At 38.5% G+C, this 12,138-nt stretch overlaps 1 protein-coding gene across 2 annotated transcripts in view; it reads left to right on the top strand.

The window, feature by feature from the left end:
* The window catches only part of LOC144447533 (uncharacterized), a 69,201-nt gene extending 59,228 nt beyond the window's left edge, over positions 1-9,973 (top strand). For both annotated transcript variants that reach the window (XM_078137581.1, XM_078137580.1), the window contains exons 9-10: positions 4,909-5,171; positions 8,688-9,973. In XM_078137581.1, the coding sequence (XP_077993707.1) occupies positions 4,909-5,171; positions 8,688-8,842 (418 nt within the window). In that variant the 3' untranslated portion in view covers positions 8,843-9,973. The remainder of the gene's footprint in view (positions 1-4,908; positions 5,172-8,687) is intronic.
* Positions 9,974-12,138: the final 2,165 nt, after the last annotated feature.

Raw genomic sequence — 12,138 nt, 5'->3', positions numbered from 1 at the left:
TGGTGGCTTTACAGTCACTAATGGTGTAAAACAGGGTGGGATTTTATCCCCAAAGCTTTTTAATGTTTACGTTGATTGTGTAACTCGAAAACAGGTTGTAATATTGGAGGTATTTTCATAAATCATTTAATGTACGCAGATGATATTTGTCCTTCTGCCAAGGGAACACAGAAACTCATGTAGCTTTTCTGTAACATATATTTATATGGACGTCGCTTCCGAATTAAAGTCTATAATAATATACTCTGAATTGTATCTCTGCATATAACTTCATTGTAGTGTATAGCTTGTATATCTCCAGAATGTGGGATGGGATACCATATAATTGCATCTATAAAATCTCTGTGTAGTCTTCAGCGGGTGGGGAGGATATGAAAATTATTGGGTTCGAAGGGGGTGTGTGAATTTTTTTTTGATTGTGATTGATTGTGATCATATGTTAGTAGGTTTCACAGCAAACTGGCATTTTCATTTGTGTTTGTGATATTCATAACGTCCCATATCCCACAATATATTCATTTATATTATTTACTAACATTTCAACTCTCACATTTCTCGCCATCTCTTTCACCAATGTATAATTTTAAGAACTATATTTTCATATTTTTGACCATACCTTTAGAATTCTAGCTATTTATTTTGTCCATATGTATTATCAAAATTGATCCCTTGTATAAATGCAGTTTAAACTGACAGAAATGCATAACCCTAATTCAAGACTATGAATCGAATGTCTCATTTTCGATATAAAAGCCCATGCTTTTAATCATTCCATTAAAACTTTATCCTTGAAAGCAATAATTCACATTTTAGGAATGAATTATTCCACCCTGAGACAAGGTGAGAATTACTCCACCCTGAGACAGGGTGAGAATTACTCCACCTTGAGACAAGGTGAGAATTATTCCACCCTGAGACAGGGTGAGAATTACTCCAACCTGAGACAAGGTGAGAATTATTCCACCCTGAGACAATGTGAGAATTACTCCACCCTGAGACAAGGTGAGAATTACTCCACCCTGAAACAAGGTGAGAATTACTCCACCCTGAGACAGGGTGAGAATTACTCCAACCTGAGACAGGGTGAGAATTACTCCACCCTGAGACAAGGTGAGAATTACTCCACCTTGAGACAAGGTGAGAATTACTCCACCTTGAGACAAGGTGAGAATTACTCCACCCTGAGACAAGGTGAGAATTATTCCACCCTGAGACAAGGTGAGAATTACTCCACCCTGAAACAAGGTGAGAATTACTCCACCCTGAGACAAGGTGAGAATTACTCCACCCTGAGACAGGGTGAGAATTACTCCACCCTGAGACAGGGTGAGAATTACTCCACCCTGAGACAGGGTGAGAATTACTCCACCCTGAGACAGGGCAAGAATTACTCCACCTTGAGAAAAGTGAGAATTACTCCACCCTGAGACAAGGTGAGAATTACTCCACCCTGAGACAGGGTGAGAATTATTCCACCGTGAGACAAGGTGAGAATTATTCCGCCCTGAGACAAGGTGAGAATTACTCCACCTTGAGACAAGGTGAGAATTACTCCACCTTGAGACAAGGTGAGAATTACTCCACCCTGAGACAGGGTGAGAATTATTCCACCCTGAGACAGGGTGAGAATTATTCCACCCTGAGACAAGGTGAGAATTATTCCACCCTGAGACAAGGTGAGAATAACTCCACCCTGAGACAAGGTGAGAATTACTCCACCCTGAAACAAGGTGAGAATTACTCCACCCTGAGACAAGGTGAGAATTACTCCACCCTGAAACAAGGTGAGAATAACTCCACCCTGAGACAAGGTGAGAATTACTCCACCCTGAAACAAGGTGAGAATTACTCCACCCTGAGACAAGGTGAGAATTACTCCACCCTGAAACAAGGTGAGAATAACTCCACCCTGAGACAAGGTCAGAATTACTCCACCCTGAAACAAGGTGAGAATTACTCCACCCTGAGACAAGGTGAGAATTACTCCACCCTGAGACAGGGTGAGAATTACTCCACCCTGAGACAGGGTGAGAATTACTCAACCCTGAGACAGGGCGAGAATTACTCCACCCTGAGAAAAGTGAGAATTACTCCACCCTGAGACAAGGTGAGAATTACTCCACCCTGAGACAGGGCGAGAATTACTCCACCCTGAGACAGGGTGAGAATTACTCCACCTTGAGACAAGGTGAGAATTATTCCACCCTGAGACAGGGTGAGAATTACTCCAACCTGAGACAAGGTGAGAATTATTCCACCCTGAGACAAGGTGAGAATTACTCCACCCTGAGACAAGGTGAGAATTACTCCACCCTGAAACAAGGTGAGAATTACTCCACCCTGAGACAGGGTGAGAATTACTCCAACCTGAGACAGGGTGAGAATTACTCCACCCTGAGACAAGGTGAGAATTACTCCACCTTGAGACAAGGTGAGAATTATTCCACCCTGAGACAGGGTGAGAATTACTCCAACCTGAGACAAGGTGAGAATTATTCCACCCTGAGACAAGGTGAGAATTACTCCACCCTGAGACAAGGTGAGAATTACTCCACCCTGAAACAAGGTGAGAATTACTCCACCCTGAGACAGGGTGAGAATTACTCCAACCTGAGACAGGGTGAGAATTACTCCACCCTGAGACAAGGTGAGAATTACTCCACCTTGAGACAAGGTGAGAATTACTCCACCTTGAGACAAGGTGAGAATTACTCCACCCTGAGACAAGGTGAGAATTATTCCACCCTGAGACAAGGTGAGAATTACTCCACCCTGAAACAAGGTGAGAATTACTCCACCCTGAGACAAGGTGAGAATTACTCCACCCTGAGACAGGGTGAGAATTACTCCACCCTGAGACAGGGTGAGAATTACTCCACCCTGAGACAGGGTGAGAATTACTCCACCCTGAGACAGGGCAAGAATTACTCCACCTTGAGAAAAGTGAGAATTACTCCACCCTGAGACAAGGTGAGAATTACTCCACCCTGAGACAGGGTGAGAATTATTCCACCGTGAGACAAGGTGAGAATTATTCCGCCCTGAGACAAGGTGAGAATTACTCCACCTTGAGACAAGGTGAGAATTACTCCACCTTGAGACAAGGTGAGAATTACTCCACCCTGAGACAGGGTGAGAATTATTCCACCCTGAGACAAGGTGAGAATTATTCCACCCTGAGACAAGGTGAGAATTATTCCACCCTGAGACAAGGTGAGAATAACTCCACCCTGAGACAAGGTGAGAATTACTCCACCCTGAAACAAGGTGAGAATTACTCCACCCTGAGACAAGGTGAGAATTACTCCACCCTGAAACAAGGTGAGAATAACTCCACCCTGAGACAAGGTGAGAATTACTCCACCCTGAAACAAGGTGAGAATTACTCCACCCTGAGACAAGGTGAGAATTACTCCACCCTGAAACAAGGTGAGAATAACTCCACCCTGAGACAAGGTCAGAATTACTCCACCCTGAAACAAGGTGAGAATTACTCCACCCTGAGACAAGGTGAGAATTACTCCACCCTGAGACAGGGTGAGAATTACTCCACCCTGAGACAGGGTGAGAATTACTCAACCCTGAGACAGGGCGAGAATTACTCCACCCTGAGAAAAGTGAGAATTACTCCACCCTGAGACAAGGTGAGAATTACTCCACCCTGAGACAGGGCGAGAATTACTCCACCCTGAGACAGGGCGAGAATTACTCCACCCTGAGAAAAGTGAGAATTACTCCACCCTGAGACAAGGTGAGAATTACTCCACCCTGAGACAGGGTGAGAATTATTCCACCTTGAGACAAGGTGAGAATTATTCCACCCTGAGACAAGGTGAGAATTATTCCACCCTGAGACAAGGTGAGAATTATTCCACCCTGGGACAAGGTGAGAATTACTCCACCCTGAGACAAGGTGAGAATGACTCCACCCTGAGACAAGGTGAGAATTACTCCAACCTGAGACAGGGTGAGAATTACTCCACCCTGAGACAAGGTGAGAATTACTCCACCCTGAGACAAGGTGAGAATTACTCCACCCTGGGACAAGGTGAGAATTATTCCACCCTGAGACAAGGTGAGAATTATTCCACCCTGAGACAAGGTGAGAATTACTCTACCCTGGCAGTGAGACAAGGTGAGAAAAATGATGAGGGGACCTTTGTACAGTCTTACACTTTGACATGTCAAACGAAAATAGTTGAAAGTGCAGAAGCCAAAGTAACAGTACTATTATAACTATGTCAACACCCCCACCCTACCATACCCTGCCTTAACCACTACAATTCTAACTAAACTCTACAAGCAATCATGAACTTTGTAAGCCTCAATACCCATTATATCTAGTAGCCATTTATTATCTGAGTTGGAACAAAAATGATATGGCACAAGATGCTTTAATGTATCATTTGAATTATTTAAATATGATATCGTCTTCAATAATGTTATTAATCTTGACTGGAAATATGTGATATATATAATGAACTTTACATGGCTTATGTTTGAGGGCATGCTCATGTCATGGTCTATATGAGTCATGTACTTCCTACATCATCATACAATCACCCCATGGACATTAAACGTGTCTAACTAAGGGATTTCTGTTTGAAAGAGAAAATGTTTCTGCATGCGAGTTGATGTTTGTTAAGCACCACTGTAAATATAATATACTATAAATTTAATATAATATAATATAATATAACAGAAATCTAATATAATATAATATAACATAATATAACGTAATTATAACGTAACATAATATAAGATAACATATTCTATTATTTTTATACATTTTCATGTCATTGGGGAAAGTGACGTCAAAAGTGGATATCAGTTTGCATTATTGAATTTATGACGTGTTCGACAGAGGCAACATGAATAACAAATATGTGCGGTTACGTATTTCATTAGATCTGGTGAGCAAGCTGTCAAAGAAGATGTGTTGAATGAGGATGCAGCATCTAATGAGGAAAACACAGCAAATGATAAGGCAAACGAAGTTAATGGTGACGATTTGTGGAATGAGGTTGACACTGAGGATGACGATGATGATCCGGATTTAAATTTAAATGAGGACGATGATGAAGAAGATGATGAAGAGAATGAAGGCAATGATGCTCTAGTCAATGAGCTTGCTATGGTGGACCTCATTGATGCTGGCCAAACAAAATCTGGTAAGTATAAAATTTAAATGTAAATCAGTGAAATATCGTAATGATAATGAAAATCATGAAAACGTTAGAAGCGAAAGATTCAAAGGCTGAAAATACTGCCTTTACAGGCAGAAGACAGGCAGGTGCATAAACCTAGAAAGGTATATATATATATATATATATATATATATATATATATATATATATATATATATATATATATATATATATATATATATATATATATATATATATATATATATATATATATATATATATACACGCTCTGTCACTGCGGTATAGAGCACTGTCTTAGCAGATTGATACTCACCGAGTTATATATATATATATATATATATATATATATATATATATATATATATATATATATATATATATATATATATATATATATATATATATATATATATATATTGCATTGAGCACTGTTCTCTCCAGATGTTGCCCATATCCCAACACTGTCACATTAGTAGTGCAGAATATAAGGTGAGATGTTGTCCATATATCCCAACACTGTCACCATTAGTAGTGCAGAATATAGGGTGAGATGTTGTCCATATATCCCAACACTGTCACCATTAGTAGTGTAGAATATAGGGTAAGATGTTGTCCATATATCCCAACACTGTCACATTAGTAGTGCAGAATATAGGGTGAGATGTTGTCCATATATCCCAACACTGTCACCATTAGTAGTGCAGAATATATCCCAACACTATCACCATTAGTAGTGCAGAATATAGGCTGGGATGTTGTCCATATATCCCAACACTGTCACCATTAGAAGTGCAGAATATATGGTGAGATGTTGTCCATAGTGTAGAATATAGGGTAAGATGTTGTCCATATATCCCAACACTGTCACCATTAGTAGTGCAGAATATAGGGTGAGATGTTGTCCATATATCCCAACACTGTCACCATTAGAAGTGCAGAATATAGGGTGAGATGTTGTCCATATATCCCAACACTGTCACCATTAGTAGTGCAGAATATAGGGTGAGATGTTGTCCATATATCCCAACACTGTCACCATTAGTAGTGCAGAATATATGGTGGGATGTTGTCCATATATCCCAACACTGTCACCATTAGAAGTGCAGAATATAGGGTGAGATGTTGTCCATATATCCCAACACTGTCACCATTAGTAGTGTAGAATATAGGGTAAGATGTTGTCCATATATCCCAACACTGTCACCATTAGTAGTGCAGAATATAGGGTGAGATGTTGTCCATATATCCCAACACTGTCACCATTAGAAGTGCAGAATATAGGGTGAGATGTTGTCCATATATCCCAACACTGTCACCATTAGTAGTGCAGAATATAGGGTGAGATGTTGTCCATATATCCCAACACTGTCACCATTAGTAGTGCAGAATATAAGGTGAGATGTTGTCCATATATCCCAACACTGTCACCATTAGTAGTGCAGAATATAAGGTGAGATGTTGTCCATATATCCCAACACTGTCACCATTAGTAGTGCAGAATATAGGGTGGGATGTTGTCCATATATCCCAACACTGTCACCATTAGAAGTGCAGAATATAGGGTGAGATGTTGTCCATATATCCCAACACTGTCACCATTAGAAGTGCAGAATATAGGGTGAGATGTTGTCCATATATCCCAACACTGTCACCATTAGTAGTGCAGAATATAGGGTGAGATGTTGTCCATATATCCCAACACTGTCACCATTAGAAGTGCAGAATATAGGGTGAGATGTTGTCCATATATCCCAACACTGTCACCATTAGTAGTGCAGAATATAGGGTGAGATGTTGTCCATATATCCCAACACTGTCACCATTAGTAGTGCAGAATATAAGGTGAGATGTTGTCCATATATCCCAACACTGTCACCATTAGTAGTGCAGAATATAAGGTGAGATGTTGTCCATATATCCCAACACTGTCACCATTAGTAGTGCAGAATATAGGGTGGGATGTTGTCCATATATCCCAACACTGTCACCATTAGAAGTGCAGAATATAGGGTGAGATGTTGTCCATATATCCCAACACTGTCACCATTAGAAGTGCAGAATATAGGGTGAGATGTTGTCCATATATCCCAACACTGTCACCATTAGTAGTGCAGAATATAGGGTGAGATGTTGTCCATATATCCCAACACTGTCACCATTAGTAGTGCAGAATATAGGGTGAGATGTTGTCCATATATCCCAACACTGTCACCATTAGTAGTGCAGAATATAGGGTGAGATGTTGTCCATATATCCCAACACTGTCACCATTAGTAGTGCAGAATATATGGTGGGATGTTGTCCATATATCCCAACACTGTCACCATTAGTAGTGCAGAATATAGGGTGAAATGTTGTCCATATATCCCAACACTGTCACCATTAGTAGTGCAGAATATAAGGTGAGATGTTGTCCATATATCCCAACACTGTCACCATTAGTAGTGCAGAATATAGGGTAAGATATCAAGTAGCTTGTTCACATGCGCATGTAAAGTTTTCCTAGTGAAGAGCTGTGTGCATGTGCACAAGTTACGTTGCATCATATCTTCAAATTCTATATTACTACCACTATATCGTAATATCAGAATATATCAGTCAAATTGCTGCTGGCAACCATACACTGAATCACTTGTTATTTGAATGACATTGTTGATTCTCACTTTCATAACCTATTGTGGCACACAATTGGATTAATAGAATATTACAAAGTAATGATTTGAATGACGTACATTTGTAATTTAGATTACATAAACCATTATCTATTGTTAGTTATGTGATATGCATATAAGACATTAGGAAGGATTGACCAACTCATTACATTATTGATGATAGCATCTTGATCGTGAATGGCAAGTCTAGTAATTGGACTAGTACACCGGCTCCCTCATAATAATTAACATACACATAGTAAGGTATTGGCTGCAGTCATAGACAAGTAATTTCTTACATGTGCTGCAGTATTATATATTACATGGACAGTGACATTGCAATAACATACACTGTTGTGAATATCAATTGACTAAACTGTGTAATGAAAATTGGATTTATCAGGAAATACAGAGATATTCAAATTGAACACAATCCATGCCATTCAATCAGCATGGCTCCTAATTATAAAAGCCGAGATATTAACCTTGGTCAATGCCGAACATGTGATGACATGAGGTGGATACAAAACGATTATGTAAATAGTAATTTGTTTACCAGATCAGATTATTCCATGAATAACAGAACATGTGCAAGACTGTCTTTGATATTTCATCATGATGTTGCTTGTTTACTTTCTCATATGTGATATTAACATTTCAGTGTGTGGAAAGTACAATGACTATTTACTGTCATCCCTATAGTAGATGTGAAGAGGATTTTGGCAATCATGTTCTTAAAGTTCAAGATTTAGAAATTGACACAAATAAGAAATAATGAATTAAGGGAATAATATTTCAATGACGAATAACAGATATTTGGTCTGCTGATAATTGTATAAATGAATTGTATAACTTTTCATTATTTTAGGCACAAAGTCGGAGAATTATGGAGAGGAAAATGAAGTCTTAAAAGGAACAACTTCTGAGGAAGATCCTGTTCTTGAACTTGAAAAGTTACCTAGGAAGTATAAAGATGTCTTGAAAGAAGAACTCCTTGCGAATGCAGCAGCTGCAGCAGCTTAGAATAATCCAATTTTTTGAGTATTTGAAAGTCTAAAATCTGGTCCAAATTTGCAATCATTAATTGGATAATTACATGCACCTGGGCCTAACATGTATTTTGATGGCATTTGGATCTTATGATTGGCCATCATCTTGGCAATTGCAATAGAAATATGCAAATATATACTGAGACATAAGTAATCCACATTGGACCGGAAATATGACCTTCAACGACTCAAAAAAAAAATCTGCAACCTTCTTCAAGTATTTTTTGTGTATATGCGAAAAAAATGTCTCATTCCAGAAACTGGGACCAAGTATACTGTGTAAAAACAGTTAAATATCAAATCAGTAGCACTTTAAATATAACTTGAAGCAGCTGGTTCCAATTTACATATTGTATTCCTTTGAAGTATTATAGCACACATATATTGATGAATACTGTAACGATAATAGAGGTGCAAATCGGAAGACTAAGTCTATGCAGTGATGGGACGGACCAAAACTATAGAAATACCACTTGTAATTAATTGGCAGATCTTCTTTGATCTTTGATTAAAAATAGTCTTTCAGAAGGTAAGAGTTAACTTATATTATGTTTTTGCACAGAGGGGTTATCAAAGATATGTCAGCACAAGATTTCATTTCTAAACCTCAGAATCCTACATGATGGATAGCGAAGGAGGAATTATACTTTTATCTTCCCTAAGGGAAGGTTATAACTTATGGATCCAATGAAAGGTCTGTGTGTCTGATTTTCAGTAATTAGGCTTTATGTTAAGAATTCAAGCTTCAAATTGAATATGATTTGGTACATACTTCAAACAAAACAAAGGGTAGTTGTTGATGTAGCTTTTAGTTTTAATGAACCATTTGTATAATTAATGATTTTCAATAATTAGGCTATATATGAAGCTTCATGTTCTATATAATTTGGTCCATACATTCATGATACGACCAGTGTGCATGTCTCATAAAGCTTATTGATATAACGCTTAATGTAATTTGCATAATTAATGATTTTCAGTAATTGGTACAGACATTGACGACAAACAAAGTCCATGTGCCATATAAAGTTTGACAATCTAGCTTTTAGTTTTAATAACTCATTTGCAAAATAAATGATTTTCACTAATTATACTAAATCTTAAGAATACATGTTTCAAATTCAATATAATTACTACATCAACCATAATAAATTGCACAATTTCTAAACAGCTTTGTGATGTAATAGTTTTAACGACTCATTTGCATGATTTTCAGTAATTAGGTTATATATTGAAAATTCACTTCGAATTCGATAACATTTGGTACATACTTCAGACATAACTAATCACATATGTTCTGTTGCATTCCAACAATTATTGTGTGTAGGAATGAAAATCTCAAGACTTTGCCCTTATGGAAGGCATTCAGTTTAAATCTGGTAGTTTATTTGGCTATGGTGTACAAAACATTCAGTTCTTATTCCAACAATGTAATCTTCTAAATGAAATGGTTACCACATACCATCTTTCACATTTGTCATAACATTTGAACGGATGATACTGGAGCAGATCCTGACATGACAGATTCTCATTCTGAACCTTCTACTTTGCTGTGGTTTACATATAGATGTGGAAAATGGGAAAAAAACGTTTGTAATACACGCATTTGAACAATAGTATTGCGAAGGGCATGTATTTGTATGTCGTATTAAGGGTGACGTGATATTGGTGGTCTTCTTGTCCAATGTTTGGTAATACCTATAGTGTACGTGTCCAATGTTTGGTGACATCTACGTGTCCAGTGCAAGAAGTACAAGAGTCAAGCAATGAGGATAAAAAAATCTTGCCTTCAGCTTACATGTAATGTCTGCTTAATCAATGAGTGTAAAATTAAAATATTAATTCACCCTACCTATCCCTTGATATGTCCATGTGATCATTCACCCCATCCCTTGATATGTTCATGTGTTCATTACCCCATCCCTTGATATGTCCATGTGATCATTACTCCATCCCTTGATATGTTCATGTGTTCTTTCATGCCATCCCTTGATATGTTCATGTGTTCATTACCCCATCCCTTGATATGTTCATGTGTTCATTCACCCCATCCCTTGATATGTTCACGTGTTCATTCACCCCACCCCTTGATATGTTCATGTGTTCATTATCCCATCCCTTGATATGTTCATGTGTTCATTGCCCCATGCCTTGATATATTCATGTGTTCATTTTATACCCCATCCCTTGATATGTTCATGTGATCATTACCCCATCCATTGATATGTTCATATGCTCATCCACACCATCCCTTGATATTTTCATGTGTTCATTACCCCATCCCTTGATATGTTCATTACCCCATCCCTTGATATGTTCATGTGTTCATTACCCCATCCCTTGATATGTTCATGTGTTCATTACCCCAGCTCTTGATATGTACATGTGCTCATTACCCCACCCCTTGATATGTTCATTACACCATCCCTTGATATGTTCATGTGTTCATTACCCCATCCCTTGATATGTTCATGTGATCATTACCCCATCCCTTGATATGTTCATGTGTTCATTACCCCATCCCTTGATATGTTCATGTGTTCATTACCCCATCCCTTGATATGTTCATATGCTCATCCACACCATCCCTTGATATGTTCATGTGATCATTACCCCATCCCTTGATATGTTCATGTGATCATTACCCCACCCCTTGATATGTTCATGTGTTCATTACCCCATCCCTTGATATGTTCATATGCTCATCCACACCATCCCTTGATATGTTCATGTGATCATTACCCCATCCCTTGATATGTTCATGTGATCAATACCCCATCCCTTGATATGTTCATGCCATCCCTTGATATGTTCGTGTGTTCATTACCACATCCCTTGATATGTTCATATGTTCATCCACACCATCCCTTGATATGTTCATGTGATCATTACCCCATCCCTTGATATGTTCATGTGTTCATTACCCCATCCCTTGATATGTTCATGTGTTCATTCACACCATCCCTTGATATGTTCATGTGTTCATTCACCCCATCCCTTGATATGTTCATGTGTTCATTCACCCCATCCCTTGATATGTTCATGTGTTCATTACCCCATCCCTTGATATGTTCATGTGATCATTACACCATCCCTTGATATGTTTATGTGTTCATTCACCCCATCCCTTGATATGTTCATGTGTTCATTACCAAATCCCTTGATATGTTCATGTGTTCATTACCCCATCCCTTGATATGTTCATGTGTTCATTACCCCATCCCTTGATATGTGGTTATCGACCTCACCGCTTAATATGTCCATGTGCAT

This window comes from Glandiceps talaboti, chromosome 16 (assembly GCF_964340395.1).
Source record: "Glandiceps talaboti chromosome 16, keGlaTala1.1, whole genome shotgun sequence".
Taxonomy (NCBI): domain Eukaryota; kingdom Metazoa; phylum Hemichordata; class Enteropneusta; family Spengelidae; genus Glandiceps; species Glandiceps talaboti.
Note: the sequence above shows the minus strand (reverse complement) of the source record. Positions and strands in the feature narration are given on the sequence as shown.